The 19,786-nt window shown below is 33.9% G+C and overlaps 1 protein-coding gene across 2 annotated transcripts in view; it reads right to left on the bottom strand.

Moving 5' to 3' along the window:
• SA1 (stromal antigen) overlaps positions 1 to 19,786 on the bottom strand; it is an 85,238-nt gene that overhangs the window by 42,220 nt on the left and 23,232 nt on the right. For both annotated transcript variants that reach the window (XM_089099502.1, XM_089099499.1), the window contains exons 9-13: positions 14,860 to 15,042; positions 12,569 to 12,781; positions 7,864 to 8,025; positions 5,269 to 5,457; positions 3,196 to 3,349 (exon numbers count right to left, since the gene is read on the bottom strand). In XM_089099502.1, the coding sequence (XP_088955628.1) occupies positions 3,196 to 3,349; positions 5,269 to 5,457; positions 7,864 to 8,025; positions 12,569 to 12,781; positions 14,860 to 15,042 (901 nt within the window). The remainder of the gene's footprint in view (positions 1 to 3,195; positions 3,350 to 5,268; positions 5,458 to 7,863; positions 8,026 to 12,568; positions 12,782 to 14,859; positions 15,043 to 19,786) is intronic.

The raw sequence follows: 19,786 nt of genomic DNA on the forward strand, positions 1-19,786 counted from the left end.
GACCCCCCTCTCACGCCCACCTTTTACCCAAACACATCCAATCAAAATTTTTAGATAGCCATTTTGTTCAACGTAGTTAAAGTTTTGAAGCTTTCACCCTCACCCCCCCCCACAGCCCTCAGGGCAAGGGTTGTAAGTTATGCCCTGGGGGCATATCAGGTTTTTATTGACAGCATTGTCGTAGAAACTTCAAAAGGGCTCATTAAATTGGAAATTGAAAGGGCTAGTGCATTTTTTAATAGTTGAAAATGATTGGAGAGCGACTAACACCCCTCTCACGCCCACCATTTTCCCAAACACATCCAATCAAAATTATGAGATATCCATTTTGTTCAACGTAGTTGAAAGTTCTTGAAATTATGTCTTTTAGGATGATAACCCGCTCAGAGCTCTCAGTGCAAGGGTTGTAAGTTAAGCCCTGGGGGCATATAAAGTTTATATAGAAAGTTGTTGTAGAAATTTCAAAAAGGGCTCATTTGATTGGAAATTAAAATTGCCCGTTTTAATAGTCGAAAGTGAGTGGAGTGATTAACCCCCCTCTCACGCCCACCATTTCCCCGAAAACATCCAATCAAAGTTTAAAGATAGCCATTTTGTTCAACGTAGTTGAAAGTTCTGGAAATTATGTATTTAAGGATGACAAACCACCCCGAGCCCCCAGGGGAAAGGTTATAAGTTCAGCCATGCGGACCTATAAGGTTTTTACAGATAGAGTTATCGTAAAACTTCAACAGGGGCTCATTTAATTGAAAATTGAGACGGCTAGTGCCCTTTTTAATTGTCAAAAATGATTGGAGGATAACAAACCCCCCTCTCACTCCCACCAATCCTCTAAACACACCCAATCAGAATTTCAGATAGCCATTTTGTTCAACGTAGAAGTAAGTTCTGGAAATTATGCCTGTTAGGATGACACCCCCCGCAACCCTCAAGGCAAGGGTTGCAAGTTACGTCCAGGGAGCATAACTTTCAATACGGTTTTTATTCAAAGTGCTGTCGTAGAAACTTCAAAAGGGCTCATTTGATTGGAAATTGAAAGGGCTAGTGCTATTTTAATAGTTGAAAGTGATTGGAAGGCAACTAACACCCCTTCCATGCCCACCATTCCCCCAAACACATTCAATCAAAATTTTGAGATAAAAATTTTGTTTAACGTAGTTGAAAGTTCTGGAAATTAGGTCTACGAGGTTGACAACCACCCTAACAAACCTTAGGGCACGGGTTGTAACTTATGCCGTGGAGGCACGTACGGTGTTTAAAGAAAGCGTTGGCGTTTCAATTAAGGCTCATTCGATCAGAAATTGAAAGGCCTAGTGCCCTTTTTAGTACTCGACAGAGATTTGAAGGCTTGATATTTTTATAATAAAGATCGATGTGGGTATAATATATTTTTTTTGTCGTTGTTTTTGTTTAGACAAGGGCACTTCGTATCAAAGGAGTTGTCGTAGGAACCCCAAAATGGGCTCATGCAAATGAAAATAGAAAGAGCTACTACCCTTTTTGACTTTTGAAAGTCATTAGAGGAAAACTATTCCTCGACCCCCGCCCCCCCTCCCATTAGCCCAATATTCTTAAAAACAAAATGTTTCTTTAAGATTAAATCAAAATTCACTATGTTAATGCTAATTCCCAATAAGGCATCTCAGCAGTATCTAAAGAACGACTGAGGGTATTATGTTCAGACTTTCGGGGCTACTTCTGCTCTTAAAATCTAACCAAATCAAAATGGTGTAAGTGTATCCAAGCTATCAAAGAAAGTAAACAGATTTTTTTTGCGAATGGTATCAGGTTTTCTATTTCAGGTCAACTAGAGGAGGTATGAATCTAAATTAAACAATACTATTTGTGTCCAGATCGTTAAAAGGGTATATGTAATTAAAAATTGATGAAATTTTTTTTACAGCACACAAATAGCAGGCCAAACTATAAAGTCTTAAAAAGAAAAGATTTAAAGCATTATTTTCTTTTTCCCCGAACAGACTATGTCAATATAAAACGAACAGAAATTAATTAAAAAACCTTTTCCACAAAATAAGTTTTTCAAAGAAAAATAAACAACTCCATTAAACAAAAATGATCAAAAATCAAATCAAATAATCTACAAAGCGTGAAACTACCATAAATCAGCATCAATAAATAAATGAAACCCAAAACGAACAGAAATTACAATAAATAACCGAGTCAAACTCAAAACGAGCAGAAATTAACATAAGTTGGGCGCAAAACCCCAATGCCTTCCCAAGGCCAGAACATAATTTGCACTTTACTCAAAAAATACAAACCAATATGTAGTGTCAGTTTAATATACTTATACTTAAGTTAAGTCATAAGAATGTTAAAATATTTTTATTTTTAAAGTTATAAGAGTAAAAAAATTTTTATTTTTTTCAGTAAAGTACAAATTTTGTTCTGGCCTTGGGAAGGCATAGGGGTTTTGAGCCCAACTTATGTTAATCCGGCCCTGATTTCGGTTACTATAAGCTAAAGTTCATTCTTTCTATAAAATAAAAATTGGCGTTATTATAACTAATGTGATAATATATTTTTTACTTTTAACATAATTTATAACCAACGATTGTGGAGTCATTCACCACACTGTATACGAAGATACAGTTTCTTTCAAAAATTTTACTTCAAATATTGTGTTTTGTTAATTACAAAAGGCACTGAGCCATGAAACAGCCACCTATGATGTTCATATGTCCTGATAGCAACGAAGAATAAAGAGGGCACATCAGCACTTACCATGCAAAAAAAATTATTTTCCTTTTTGTTCAAGCTAAGGAAACTCAACGATCTTATTTATGTTATGCATGACATCATCTAAGAAAATACTTACATGATGTCATAAGAAATGCTGATATGATGTATAATATCATAGTACATGACGTCATTTGTATCAAGCCAAGGGATTTTACTTATTGTTCAAGCCAAGGGACTGTAAGTTTCTTGCATAGGGTTTTCGGCCAAGGCAATACCAAGTGTACTTTGGTTTCGATTCGGCGCCATTTTAGGAGGTTTCAGGCAAGAGAATTAAGCTAGAGCCCGACTACAGTTATGTGAGCAGGACTGTAGGATAAGCTTCATACCCTTCTCTGTGTCAAACTTATCCCATAAAAAAGTCCGGACACAGTCTAACTGCGCAGACTAAAAGGAGTCAAGACATTTGTAAAAAATATCAAGAATATAACTTACCGTCATCAGGATCCATAAAAACGAAGTGATTAATAAAATGATTCAATGCACCTATCAATACAGGTTCAGCTTCATAAACCAAAGGAGCCAAAATTGGATTACTAATAAGTTGCTTGGAGAAAATTACAAGGGTGTCACAAATAGAAAGGTAAGCCTAGAAATAAAAAAATCAAGATAGCTGTGACACACAAATCCGTTTATAGAACTTAATGATAGGAATAGGCCCAATCAAGTTAAAAGTACATACAGAACATATTTTGCCACTTCCAGAATAACTAATCAAACACAGACAAAGAAAAAAAAGGGGGCTGAAGAAAATAATACTATTTAGGTTTGAGTGCGAGTATGAAGAGGAATGGATCTTTTGGGGCTTCCATCCCTACATATTAAAAATCTTTGTATATTTCTGATTACAAAAAAGTTTGCCCTGTCTACTTTTGTTTCTATCAATTAATTTAAGAAACTTTTTTCAATTTTTTTTTTCAAAAATAAGTAAAGAACGACTTGAAGAACGGAAAAAAGCAGAAATAAAGTTTTACAACAAGTCAAACAAATGAATAGAAATTGCTATAAGAGGATAAAATAAACCTTAAATGTACAAAAATTAAAATAAATAATTGAGTTGAAACTTAAAAATATCAGGCATTGCTATGAATGAATAAATAAAAATTAGAACGAACACAAATTAAAATGAATAATTAAGTCAAACTTAAAACGAAATTATCATAAATAACAATGGGACTACCAACTATTGAAACCTCCCTAAAAGTCACAGTGTGCTTTGCAGTTTACTGAACATAAAATATATTTTCAAAATTTTATTTTTTTGCTATACAAGTGAAAAATTAAAACTGCTCAAACTTCCAGGAATTCTTTCTTTAATACATTATTATGTTTTCAACTACCAATCTAATTACATTACGCTAATATGCAACTAATTTCCATCAATACTTTTTCTTTTCAATCCGTTCCTTTCACATGTAAAAGAAATGAATTAGCGCAACACTGGTTCACCAATTCAAAATATCATTTTAGCAAACAAAACAGATTGCTTCAAAAATTACAAATTCTCGTTCCAAAGGATTGGTTTTAGGCATCAGTTTTCTATACTTTTGAATGAAATAGAATCAAAAGGTAATTTATTGGCAAAAACGTGTTCTTTTAAAATAATGGAACTAAACTAAAAGCCACAAATGTATTTATTCCAAGAAATTGTTTCTTTGTTCTTTCCTACACACTTGATTAGCATATTTTTTTTCTTGATTATATGACAAATAAAAATACACTGTTCGAAACACATATTTGCGCTTTCGGATCTTCTATCCATTCTGATTAAAAAGGCTGTCTAAAAATTCTCACTCGATGCTATGTGTGTGTGAGGGGGAAGGGGACATGGAACGTTGAGGGGGTGTCATGCTGCCAGCCACCCCCCCCCTCTCCCGTTATGAAAATCATAGAGTAACAAGTGGAATATACAAATTGAGTTTCATTTTCATACACTACAAATTATAGTATTATCTATCACTAAATATCTGAAGTTCATTTTTTAATAATTTTTAATCGTTCAATCAATCCATTTTAATCATTCTAGAAACAAAAAGAGAAAAAAAAATCAAAAACATTAATAAATTGAAAACAAACAATGGAAAAAAGCACAATACCCAACAGTGAGAACAAATTGCTATTTGATATATTTGATAATTTTGACATGTGAAAATTTGATTATTCGTCGATATTCGACATTTTTTTTCGACAACTTGACTCCAAAATAAAAAATCTTGCAAAAAAGAAAGATTTTTATTATCAAAACCAGAACGAGAATCTAAATGTCAGATTATCAAGCGAGATCAAATCGCTTGACTTGTAAGTGTTGATCTTAGAAACATAGAATATTATTTCCATTCAGATTTAACAGCAACATGGAGAGAATACACCAAAAAGAGACAAATAAAGTGATGAAAAATCTATAAAACGATTAAGACTTAGAAATGGAAAAAAGTATTAAGAAAGAAAGAAAAGAAATCGGGGAAAACTGAAAGAATAAGAAAAAAGGAAGTATTTTGTCGAGCTCACCTCTTCTCTGTATGAAACAACTTGAGACGAAGAAACTATCTTATACATCATACCCATATACAAATGGAGTCTGGCTCTGAGATTTTCAACTTGCTCCTGACGAGCACTACCTCGTTCTGGATTTTCTTCGATATTTTCCAAGTCCCACAGCAAACCATAGTAGCAAAAACGTATACTGTAGACCATGCACTAAAATTGAGAATTTTGAAAAAATGTTATTGAGCAATAGAAAGAAGATTAGCTCACCAATAGTTTGGGAGAAGAACAAATGCTCTAGGTTCCGAGCCAGAGTCAACGAATAAAGATACAAATAGATTTCAACGTTTAATTAAGAGCGGCGCTGATAATTTGGCTTTCAATAATCAATATGCTTGCCCAATAATGTGTTTTGCACATCTTCGTTACAAGGAAACGCAATAAACCTGTGGATTGTTGATATAAGATAAGTATCAGTGAAGGTTATAACACCCAAAATAGCATCTAAAATGTTACATCTAAAATGCGACATGAAATATTGTAATAATATTTGCGCATTTCTATTTCAGATGACGTTAATCTCGTAGCAAAAAAAGATTTAGCAAACAGTACTACTGGGCTGGATATTAAAAAAGTTTTTTGAGTTAAAAATAGACTATGCTACTCTATGAAAACCAAAATTATTCAAAAGTAGGCAAATGAAAGATTTTTTTTGTAGTTAAAATGAACTGAGGGACCAGAAGTCGAGGTTTTACTGAACATAAAAGAAGGTTTTGAGCAGTCGGATAATTTGCTAACAGGCCATATAATATTTGTTTAACTAAATGAAACCACCAGGAAATTTCTATTGACCAAAAATTGACTCTGCATCAGATTTCCAGAAAATCTCCCCCTCGTGAACCTCCCCATCCCCTGTGTACATGCAGGACCGCAGTGAAATCCTTACGAATAAGATTATCATATTCACAATTCACATTATGTGTAATTTCATAAAATGGAACCTAAAAACTCAATAGTACAGAGTACGAAATTCAAATAAGGCTAAGGTGATTACAAAACCTATAAACATCACCAGAAACTAAGATACTGTTGACCAAAGACACCAACATGGGAAAGAGAAGACACCCCCCCCCCCACACACACAGAAAAAGGAAAAAATAATATATACAGAAACAATATAACACTGCTATCAAGCTTTTTTCAACCACCTGGATGGATTCTTTTCCGGGTCCAACTCTCGATTTTTTGTTTTGACCCCATGTCTCCGAGACCTTTCTCTTCTGGGTTCAAGCTCACAATATTGTTCAAGACTCTGGACTAGATTTTTTTTTCCTCTGTAGAAGAAACCTTCCCTATAAAAATTAATTACTTTCCCTTCTGAAATGAAAATAGCAGTTTTTTAAGACCAGCAATTCTTAACGTACATTCAAACCAATTTTCATTTAAAGGAATTCGGTCCATTGTAAAAGTCAGAAATTTTAGTTTGACCATAAGAAAGACCACTTATACGGATGGTGCAAAACGCGCAAAATACAAGCCATCAGGATATACAGTACAATAAAATCAGCATTATGTTGGTAAATTCTGATGCAGACCAATCCATCAGTATCACCACCAGGTCTTATACTCCAAGTGACACAACAAGACGAAGAAGACCTCAGATGTAGCTCCTGCTCCTATTCTCATCTTCCCGTCAAGTCAAGAGGCCGCACTTAACCTTAAGTAAAGAGTAACTCTCTAATTTTAAAAAAGAACAATGTGATTGGAATAAAAGGGATGTTTCATGTTTTAGATTTTGCTCCAAGAGACTTTACAAAACATGGTCTTTGACTGCAGCAAAACGATATCCCTCGCAGCAAATAAAAACGCACATTTAAAAGGCTCAAACTGAACAAAAATCTTGAGGCGTTGAATGAAGCCAATGCTGCGAAAAGGGATCAAAGGTCCTATATAGAAGTATTATTGGTTTTCTTGTAGATAATTGTACAATTTGAATTTATTGGTAGAATCATCTTTTTATTTTTGCTATTGTTTAAGTTTTGTTTTTCCACGTGTTTTTGTCTTTGTTAGCCTTGTATTCTTCAGTAGGTACGAGACGATTCAGTGCATCGCTCGTCTGCGACCTCTACGTAGGAAATAAATTGCAGAGAGATGGGATTAATCAGTCCCTACAGAGCCGTATTTTAATTTACTATAAAAAAAGAAAACAAAATGCAAATGTGTGATGTCACGAAGAAAAAAAGATTTATAGGTTTTGGAAGTGCTAGCAAAAACCTGTTAGAAGTGGAAAGGAGCCTATTACAAGTCCTGATTTACAAAGGAAGAAGAATGCCCGAGCCATATTATAGTCACACTTGGGGGAAAAAATCAAAATTACGCCAATTACAGTGCCAATAATAAACCGCGGGAGTAACTAAAATCAAGGATAAACACATAACTTTAAATCCAAGCATGGGAAGCTATATAGGTAATGTCCTTTTTACTGTATAATACCTGTATCAGTCAATACATAGACCGTAGCTAGGAAAGCTCCAGAGTTTTATAGACTTCAGTGTCAACAGATACAACCATGGCGTAACTCGGGGATATAATAAGAAAAATAATAATATCAATAAATACTGTTTCAGGCAATGCTAAGGCATTTTCATCAATTTTCTTGATAAGATCAAAAATTTGATTCCAGACATCCCAGTGACCAAAAGAATGAGAAGTACTTAAGATTGAAGCTTTTAGGAGTGGTGAGTCAACAGCATAGATCTCGTCTTCATTAGGTTCCTCAGCCTGTAATATATAATAAGACCTAATTATGCCGGAATAACAAAAAAAAAGAAAAAAAGACATCCGATCTTTTTTTGCGATTATTATAAAGGCGTAAATAAGCACTTACTAGGCCTTACAATGACCTTTTCCAACTTTAAGTACCCCTTATTTGCCTGGAGAACTTCCAAATAGATCAAATTTGTCCTCAGCGGATTGTTTCCTCTTTTCAATAATTGGCCTTCAAAATTTGAAGACTAACATTTGACTTCATTGGGAATCAACATTTTCAGTCTGAAAGGCAATCTCCAGACATAGTTAGTCGGACTATATTTGCAAAATGGTTATCACTTTAGAAAGGGCCAGAGATTTCAGCAAACTAAAATCATTTTACAAGCTACTTGGGCCAAAGAGCTTATTTTCCTTATCGTTAGATCCTCAACCTTTGAGAGATGTTTAGATCATTCATTTCAGCAGTCTATAAATTCAAGTATGTTTCCTTAAAACTGAAGAACCTGTTTTGTTTTTAAATTAAAATACGTCTCTTGGAAAAGCACAATTATAGCCGGGATAAAGGAAACAATTGTTGCTTGCGAGTATTGAATTTTTTCCATGAATCAGTCATAATATGGATCAAAATAAACAGTGAAAACAGCCTCTTAAGATTTATGTTTCCTCTGAAACATGCAATTTTGCGACAAACTAAAGCTGTAATTTTGCACTGAAGAGATACGATTCTTATATTACTAGTTTCAGAACTACCCATTTTCCGAGCAAGAATTATGAAATTAATTATAGATGGTAGGGTTTACTTTCCATTTAAAAAATGATCTAAACATGCTTTAAAATAGAAAAAAAATCCAATTCTTTGCATATTTTCAAAAAAGTAAAAAAAAAAATACAAGGCATATCTTATAAATAAAATTCGGTAGATTGACAAAGCTGAATCTCAACTAACGAATGCTAACAGAATTATCATCTTACAATGAAACCAAGGGTGTATCCAGAATTTTTCCAGAGGCCGGGGGGAGGGGGGGGGGTGTGAACAAAAAAACTTTAAAACCATGAAAAATTTGTTTATATGCATTTTTGTTACCTTTTTTACGAGTCGGATAAAAATTTAGGGGTTGGAGGTGTTAAATCCCCCCCTCCTTCCCCTAGATACGACCTTGGATAAAAAAACTAAAAGCGTAGGACTACAGGAAACTAAATACCAAAAACTTACACAGTGAACATTGACCTAAGCTTTTTTGTACACACTGTTTTTTCTTGTTTTATCGAAAAGGTATTACTATTTTATGCATCCAACATATTATTTTATTTTTACAGTGGCAAATACAATCTAAAAATGAACAGATGAAATTCCACAACAAAGTGAAAAATAAAACTGAAAAAAAAACTGAGAATAATAAACAAATGAAGAAAATCGGCAGATCCAGGCAGGTTTATAATTTCCTTCTTTCTGTACTTTTTTCAAATAAAACAAACCGTGACGGGGATATATCAAAATGCAAAAGATGCTCAAATGCGAAATTAGAGAGTTTCTAATAACTAAACTTGTCATTTCCTTAAAACAAAATTCTGTTTAAGATTGTAGTTCACTTCCAACACTGAACAATAAACAAACCCTTTACATTACTCCTTATTCATAAGAAGTAGAAGACACATAGAATAAAATTAAATCATATTAAAAAATTATTTTACGTTCTGTTCCTCCAACAAGTTTATAGCATATTATTTTTCTGCAGTCTTCCGTTATTAATTTTGAATGTGAGACAAAAATTTTGCCATCATTCGACGAATGAAATTCAGCTTTATCCAAATTACATCTCTGAAATTTGCTTTGCTTTTCTTTTTTTTTGATTAAAAATACAACGAAAATACGTCAGAAACGTGATTTACTATTTTTTAAGCACTTCAAATCATTCTCTAAATGAAAGTCCAGGTAATATCAGAAGTGTCTCTCAGTGAATGGATGGATCTGAATTAATGAATCGAATAATACAGCGGTTCTGAAACTGTGGTACGCGTACCCCTTGGAGGTACACAAAAACTTTTAGGCGGTACGCGGCAGGCCAAACAAAAAAAGAAATAAAGCAGCCTTTTAACTCTAGGACTGGTCATTTTCTTTGTTTTAGCTATAGTTTACTTAGTACCGGTAACTGAGAAGGGGTACCTAAAATGTTTTGTGGGTAAAAAAGGGGTAGTGTCTAAATAAGTTTGAGAACCACTGCAATAATATAAGCATCTTGTCTTTCGGTGGAAGATACAATTACCGTAGACTCGTCACAAAATCCGTATTTCACACCGAACACGAATATATACACACACACACACACACACACACACACACACACACACACACACACACACACACACACACACACATCACACACACACACACACTACACACATATATTTATATATATATATATATATATATATATATATATACATATATATATATATATATATACATATATACACACACATATACACACACACACACACACACACACACACACACACATCATCATCATCACACACACACACATATATATATACACACACACACACACACACACACACACATATATGTATATACATATATATATATATATATATATATATATATACATATATATATATATACATATACATATATATATATATATATATATATATATATATATATATATATATATATATATATATATATATATATATATATATGTATATATATATATATATATATATATATATATATTCGTGTTCGGTGTGAAATACGGATTTTTGTGACGAGTCTACGGTAATTGTATATTCCACCGAAAGACATATATATATATATATATATATATATATATATATATATATATATATATATATATATATATATATATATATATATATATATATATATATACGGAAGTAGTACACACTAAACTCTCGGTTTAACCGCTTGGTTTACAGCAAGTTTTGGCCAACAAGAGAAGGATAAGAGAACAGTTATATGGAAATTACGGTAAGAGTGGTCAGTTCAGCTAGATATAGTGCAGAAGCAAGGACACTAACCAAAGACGAGGAAGATGTTCTATAAAAATAATTTATAATTATTTAATATTATTGAATAATAATATATATATATATATATATATATATATATATATATATATATATATATATATATATATATATATATACATATATATATATATATATATATATATATATATATATATATATATATATATATATATATATATATATATATATATATATATATATATATATATATATATATATATATATATATATATATATATATATATATATATATATATATATATATATATATATATATATATATATATATATATATATATATATATATTCTTATTATAATAATATTTTATTGTTTTTATTTTCTTCATTGGTCTTACATTTTTTTCTAATTAAATGCTTCCACAAACATTCTTTTCCGAAATATTTTTCTTCAATATTTTAATCAGTTATTATTTAGGCATTTACTACCTTCCATAATATGACATTAGTCACTTCTGCTCGAAATTTCGCATTTAATATTCATTTTACGTAAAAGCTTACATACAAACCAACACATTATTGATATTATTTACAAAAGTTTTAAATTTAAATAAATGTACATAAATTATCCCAATATGACCGTTCTTTTTTACCTACGTTAATTTAAGTGAACGTGACTGACTCTGCTCTCGTCACTCAAACTCACCTTGCTGCTCATACTTTCCGTCATCTGCCTCATATAGGTTGGGCTATTTCGTGAAAAATTTCGTACGTGAAATTTAGTCTGGATAAATAAATACATTCAATTTTTCGGCTTTCGTTTTTAGAAAAGTTAACTAGGTATTTCCTGAGGGATAACAAACCGTTTAAGATACTGAGACATGCCTCTTAAAAAAAAAACAGAAAAAAAAACGGTGATAGCAAATTAATGCAAGTAAAGTAGTCGGAAGATACGGAAGTAGTACACACTAAACTCTCGGTTTAACCGCTTGGTTTACAGCAAGTTTCGGCCAACAAGAGAAGGATAAGAGAACAGTTATATGGAATTTACGGTAAGAGTGGTCAGTTCAGCTAGATATAGTGCAGAAGCAAGGACACTAAACAAAGACGAGGAAGATGTTCTATAAAAATAATTTATAATTATTTAATATTATTGAATTCTAATATTATTGAATAATAATATTATAATATTACTTAAATTATATTATTTAAATAATATTTAAATAAATTGTGTTATTTAAATAATATTATAATATTATTGAAAATTGATAAATTATTGAATAATGGAAGGCGCAAAATATGAGTCTTTATGGACGACGAGATACGATCAAAGTCAATATGCGCGTTATTAGAGAACGACTTAGGGGTTTCCCCCGAATTGATTAAGACTGTGTACCTCGAATAGCATGGAAGTTGGTATACGGAGGCTGACTAGATAACAGGAAATGACCAAAAAATGCAAAAAGCGCAAAAAATTACCAAAATTCTGCAGCAATATTTGCTTATTAGACTAAGAGGAACTTACGCCTTCAACTAATGAAATATAGGCATCAAGTCCTTCCTTAAGATACACAACTATTTTGTCCAAGATGGCAGTTCGGGCGATATTACACTTGCTATAAATGGCATATTCTTCATTACAGAATGTCTCAAGAGTTTTTGCGCATGTTTCCAGTACTTCAGGGCGGTTATGTTTTTCAACTATGTCTGGCAGTAGCTTCAAAAAGGCATCGAGGTTCTGTAAAATATAATGTTAAATATGAAATGTAGCTCTAACAACATTTCGCATAAAAATGATTAATTTAGAAAAACAAAATCTCCTATTCTATATTTTTAAAGTAAAGTAAGGGAGGAACTTGGTCTAGAATATAATTCAAACTAAAGCTATTTCAAAAACTTATGTGTATATTTTCTTCTTTCTTTTTTTTTTGGTGGGGGGCAATTTTCCTCAAGCTTTTTTTTTGAACCGACAAACAAGAAAAAGAGATGTAATCAGACAAACAAAAAATCAACTTCGATTAGGAACAACATTCCTGGGTTTGTTTTCCCTCAAAATTTCACGGTTGACTAATTCAAAAGCAGATTCAACAATCATTTAAAACCTCGTGACGGAACGACGTAAAAGACTAGCGGCAAATCAGACACTTAAAAGTACCTTGCGCCACGAATCTTGAAAAAAAAAAAAAAAAAAACAACAGCAAAAATAGGCAAATGAAAAAGAAACCTTACACTAATGAACGAAGCCAAGGAACGAAGCAATCATTGAAGAAATAAACAATGTTATTGCAGTCGGAACCCGTACGTAGAATAATCAATTTCAAAAGGGAAGAGAGAACTAATTTAAGGAATATATCTGACGATGAATAATACAAACATTCCAACAAATTTATGACGAACGTGACAATTTATGACAGAAAACAATATGTATTTTGGTGGCATCTTTTAATGGCATCATTCCTGGTAATTTCCTGAGGTTACATAATTTCCTTCAGCTTAAATAAACTGTATAAGGAAAAAGTGTAAGCCAAGTTTTGCCAAAATTAAAAATTGTCGCATACGATGTGTGCACAAAGCAACCACGTTATGTTTATTAATAAGACTAGCCCCAACAAATATCTTTCAGGTTGAAAATAGCACGATTTTTAGAGACCCCCCCCTCCCCCCGAATAATTTTTAAAAGGCATGTTTCAGTGTTTCCAGCCAGCCTATCCATTTACAGCTGCGTCGAGCTTAGTGAGTCACGCCACTCATCCCTGTCCCAAATCAAATAATCAGCGACAACAGAACTCGATCCCCTGCTTTACGGACACAGGATTACAAATTCTTAGTCTAAAATTCAAGCTTCTTTCTATCAACAGAATGGTGCTTCTTTTTTAAATATTTTACCAACTAAATAAGACCCTAAAACAGACAGATCTCAATAATTTATATCTCTATTTCTGACAAATTTTTTCTTAGAAGGTCAATTTTAAGAATAAAAAAAAAATCAGAAATTACTTTACCCTTAGTTCGCAGAACACCCCTCCCCCTTCCCAAGGCTTGATGTCTTCTCATTGTTTTCATCAAGCACTGTGCTATTTAAGCTGATAATGCCGCGATTGATACTTCTTACGATTAATATCAAATCCAATGTGTAGTGAATCTCTCAAATAAGGCCAAATGAATTCCAAAGACATGTTCAAACCCATAAAAATATCTCCAGATGATATCTATGAACTTGACATCATTTTTGACCCATAAAAAGGGAACTAAAATTTTCAATTTCCAATCAAATTAGCCTAACCCAAATTTTATACACCCCCTCCCCATTCAAAAAAAAAAAACTTTATATGGCCCCGGGGCATAACCTAAAATCCTTCCCCCCGCGCTATGGAGGTTGTGTCAATCCCGGAGGCCTTGTTATATGATCTTTGGACAATTTTTAACAAAATGGCTATTAAAAATTTGGTCGGATGCATTCGGGAAAAAGAGGGCGTGAGGGGGGGGGGGCTAGTTGTTGTCCGATCACTTTTGACTATTAAAAAGGCACTAGAAATTCCGATTTCCAATCGAATGAGCCTCCTCCGAAGTTTATACGACAACCTCTTCCATATGAAATGCCTCTGGGAAAAAAATAAATAAAACATAACACAGTGGTTTTATTTTCTTTACTAAAGGCACCGCTGTAACGTTACCTCTGATACGTATCTACCCATATAAAAAATTCTGAACTGATGAACAAATCACTATCGTTTAAGCATTTCTTACATGTTAAAATTTTCAAATAATATCAAAAGAAATTAAAATTGTTCAAAAACTATAGTAGGTGGTGCAAACCTTTTCTTGACGAAGTTTTGTATACATTTCCAGATCAAAATACTGAGGGATGATTAACAAGTTGGCGATTTTCAAGGGGTCATTCCTATATTTCGAGACAAGCGCTGGAATTGTAGTTATGAAATGTTCCGTCAATTTACATCGGTCTTCCAATATCTGTTTCTGCTCCTTGTTGGACATCACCTTCAAAGAAATAACATTAATTTAAGATTATCGATGAAAGACCCCAAATAAAATCGAAAATAATTTGAAATATTTAAGCAGAAACTGTAAAAAAAAAAACAAAAAAAAAACATAAATTGAGTTGAAAATATATTTCCAGTACCAAAAACGATTTTAATGTATATAAAAGGCACCGAAACTCTATTCACTTGATTAAGCAAAACTTTACACATACAAAAATGCAACACTCTGGTGATTAGTCAGACCTTCTAACCCTAGACCAGCAGACACATCACACCAAGAAATCTTTTCATAGTTTTTTATCGTAGACTTTATCGTTCACTACATGTGAAATAACTCGAAATAATAATTAAAAAGACACGTTCTTATACATAACTATATTTCTTATACACAAAGAAGTAATTCTATGATAAAAGTAAGAACTGGCCACCAGTGCTGCACGTATGGCAAGAATAACTGCGCCTAGAACACATATACAGCTACAAGGAAGCGTAATGACGCACATGCTTCCTTATAGCAGCAAGTTTATTATGGGGTCAGTTTTGATTGCTGAATATGCACCACTCGTGGTCACACCTTGATGTTTTGCCCGATTAAGCAGCTCCTTCAAGAAATAGAAAGAAAACCAGGTTAGTTCAGGTTAAAGCTAGAACAAATCTATATGGTTATTCGTTTGTACCGGTTTTCGTAGAGGATTCTGAGGACTATTTGTTGTAAAAAAGGCACATCAGTGATGCAATAGTATTTTTTAATTAAAGTTGTCAGAGTCTGTCTATTTTTGCCCATTCTTGAGCAAGAGCTTAAAGTTTGTGAGCTAAGAATGAGTTTTATAGTGTTTCACCAAGTCTTCGCTTCTTTGAGTGATTTACAGAGACATTCAAGAGAATTTTTCAACAATACAACCCACAAACAAGCCTAATTTTATGATACTTAGACATTAGTTCCTCTGGTGCCATTAAGTGTCGCATAGGGCGTCGACGAAGCCTCTCCACTCGTCCCGAAGCGATGCTGCAGCGGTGACATCTTCCCATTCAGGTACTAACGAAGTCTCAGCCATCCTCAGATCTCGGTCAAAAGTTCGTGGCAAAGTGTTCTTTGGACGACCCTGTCTTCTTCTATCGCCTGGTTTCCAGTCATAGGCTGTCCGAGGAAATCAGTCTTCTTAAATTTAGAGTACATGTCCTAAATATTTCCACCTCTTCTTCCTTAGAACAGCAGTAATGAGAAGCTGGCCAGTTCCATTACAATTTTCAGAGTCACTAACTCGCTGTTGCCAGCTTATATTTAAAATTCTCCTTAGGCACATATTTTCTAATGCAAGAATTCTCTGTTCAAGCTGTTGATTCATTTTCCAGAACTCACTAGCGTAGAGGAGTATGGGGAGCACATTGCTATTGAAGAGACGTAAATTCAGCCGTAAAGAATATTTGCTGCTCCTCCAAATGGGCTTTAGTCTAGTGTAGCAATAATAGTTATTGCATGGATAATAACAACAAAAGTCATTATATAATATTATAAAAATAGTAAAAAAACCATGTTATGCATTCTTGGTCTTCACATCTTGTTGATTATCCAACATCTTGAATTTTTCTAATTCACCGGGCATGAGAGAAGAGCGAAATAAATCCGAATATTTGGGCTAGTGGCTCAGTGCTTAGTAAATAACAATAGACGACGAGTGCGCAAACTACGGCCTGCGGCCGTAAACCAGGTGTCCCAGAACATGGTATAAGTCTTGCAGACAAATATTTGTTGAATGTTGCGATCTTATGTCAAACTTATTTTTTGACTGGATTATATTTATCGGTATATTTCTAATCATTTTTTCGAGTATCTTCATATTAACTGCATTTCCGCTCAACCGGAAGTAATAATAACCAATACCTTGGATTGGATTAGTTTTATGCTGAAAAGTTTGGTTAGTTACAATTTAGACGTAAATCGAGGAAGACGTTGGGTTCGCAATTATTGTAGTAAAAAAGTAGAAAAATAAAAAATGAATGCATTGTGTTTAATGAGTACTGTGTTCTAACGTTGGAGGCAAAGTAGTATTTTGTGATCATATTGCCCTTTTTGATGAGTATAATCTGAAAAGACTCCGACATTCAGATATTGGGCGTAATTATACCACCTACCAAAGAAAACACAAGAGTCATATTTGAGAATAAGAAGAAGCAGCAAACAGTTTCAACCAGGGCAAAGAACTCCGTACCTTCAATCTGTATTTTTTTTCCACCCAGCTACGTCGTATAGAAGGAGTGGTTGCAGAAACTTTGAAGAGGACTCATTCAATTGGAAACAAAATTCTATTATCCTTTATAAGAGCCAAAAGTAATTGGAGGGAAATCAGCCCCTCCCCTCTGATGCCCTTTTTGGTCAACCACCCCCCTAACGCTCCAAGACATCCGATCAAAAACCTGAAATAGCCATTGTGTTCAGAATAGATGAAAAGTCCAATACATATTCCTTTACGGATGACATAACCCCACAGCCCTTTGGGCAAGCACCGTAGAGGATGCAAACTGTCAACTGTTTCCAAATAGGTTTTATAGTGGAAAAAAGAAAGCATGTTAGATCCTGGGTGTTCAATTAGCTTAAAAATTTAGGGTCGTTCTCTGGGCCAAGAGGATCAGACACTTTGTTGTAGGAGGGTACTAGGGAACACGGAAACGACCCAACAAACTTTTATCCTTGATCAGTTCGAAATTAACAGCCGTCACTTCTTGAACCAGATAAAACTAATACAGAAATCGGAATTGATTGGGGACACAGATTGCACAAAAAGAGGTCAAAAGTCTTTTTCGATTGGCTTCAAACTGGTATCATTTAGTACTTGGGCTGAGAGGATCCACATGTGAAAGAAAAAAATAATTCTCTTGAAAAGGAACCTGACAAAGGGACCAAAACTTTAGGTCAAAAGGATCCTAATGTATAAAACAATTTAAGTTTGAGAGCATACCCCCCCCCCACCACCACCAAAAAAATACCTATTTTTCGAATGGCTTGAAACTTACATATTTCAGTCCTTGAACTATGAGGAACCCAATAGAAAATAAAACGTTAAAAGAAAGTTTTGTTCCCCAGAAAATACGAACCATTTTTTTTTTTTTTTTTATCTGGGCCCGTGCTCCAAAATACAGACCCTAGAAATGGACCAGAAAAACTTTTTATCCAATTGGCTTGAAATTTGCAAGATTCTTCATCTTGGTTAGGGTAACCAGAACTTTACAAGGGGATGGAGATGTTAGGAGACCTTGAAATTGGCCAGAAAACTCGTCCCTCATCAGTTTTAAACTTACGGCCGTAAATGCCAGGATTAAGAGGGGAAATATAAAAAAAAATTTGGGGCAAGCCCCCTAAAAACAGGGGGTCTGAAAAGGACATACTTTTCTTTTCGCCTCCAAAATTATGCTCTTAAGTCCTGGGGCAAGAGGAGTGCAATAAACAAAAAAAGGAGAAAATAAATATTGCTTCCCCAAAAGAAAGGCCAAAAAGCTTTTTTTCCTCCGAACACTTTAGAACTTACACCCGAAGCTCCTGGGCCAAGGGAACTCTAGTGCACAAAAACATTTTTGGTAGGGGACATGGACATACAAAATTGGGATCAGAAATCCCAAGATTAAAAAAAACAAAAAATTTTTTTCCGTATATAACGGAAGAAACCTAAAAAATCAAAAGCACCACCACATTTTGAAAAACACCCTTTCGTGTAGTTGATTAAAAAACATTGAAACTAAATCGCCCCCCCCCCCAAAAAAAAAGTGAATTGGCACCCTTGTCCTTGGACTCTATTTGGAGCACAAAAAAAAAGAAAGTATAAAATATTCGTTCGTCAGAAATTAGGACCTTAAAACGGACCCATAGGTTCTGTTTTTATCTGAACCCCTTGAAACTTAAAACCTTGTCGCTAGCTAACTGGACGTTAATATCAAAGAAAAATTTTAGTTTTGGAGACACAGGCCCCGTCAAAATTGTGGCCCCCCAAATACAATTTGTTTCTGATTCGCTTGAAACAAACAACCGTTAAACAGGCTAGGGGACCACACATTTTTGTTTGGAGGGAAGAAGGGCTTTGGAGTCCAAGAATAGGCCAAAGATCTCGTAGTCCCTGATCAGTCCGAAACTTGCAGCCGTAAGAACTCACGCCCAGAAGAACATAATATAAAAAGAAATTAGTTTGGGGGTATGCTTTTCCCAAAATAGACCCAGAAAGGGCCAAATATTTTGTCGATCAGTTCAAATTTTACATACTCAAGTCCTTGGGCCAATGCGTCCCCAATACACAAGAAAAAAATAGAAAACATTGGTTCTCTTGAAAAAATACCAAATTTTTTCCGAATGACTTGAAACTTGGACCCGTAAGTCCCTTGGCCATGGTGACCTTAATGTCCCCAAAAAAACTTAGATCTAGGCCAATGGCCCCCTAAAAATGGGTCAATTATTTTTTATATGCTCTTCCTAGGGTCAAGAGGACCTAAACTAAAAAAAAGTTTGCCTGAAAACTGGGCCTCATAAGGCCCAACAAACTTTTTTTTCTGAACGGAATAAAACTTATTCATAGATGTGCCACCATATTTTCTGCTCCCCATCCCGTCTAAATGACTAAAACCCTCTTAATCAGCATATTTATAAGACCCAGAAGAGAAGAAAGACAATACGTGCCTTTATAGGCAAAATTCACCTTTTTTATAGCCTTGAAATCTTAGAAAGGCTGCTGAAAATGTCAGCCTCATTTTGAAATTTA

This window comes from Artemia sp. Qi Xiang Cuo, chromosome 13, assembly GCF_049724085.1.
Source record: "Artemia sp. Qi Xiang Cuo chromosome 13, ASM4972408v1, whole genome shotgun sequence".
Classification (NCBI taxonomy): Eukaryota; Metazoa; Arthropoda; class Branchiopoda; order Anostraca; family Artemiidae; genus Artemia; species Artemia sp. Qi Xiang Cuo.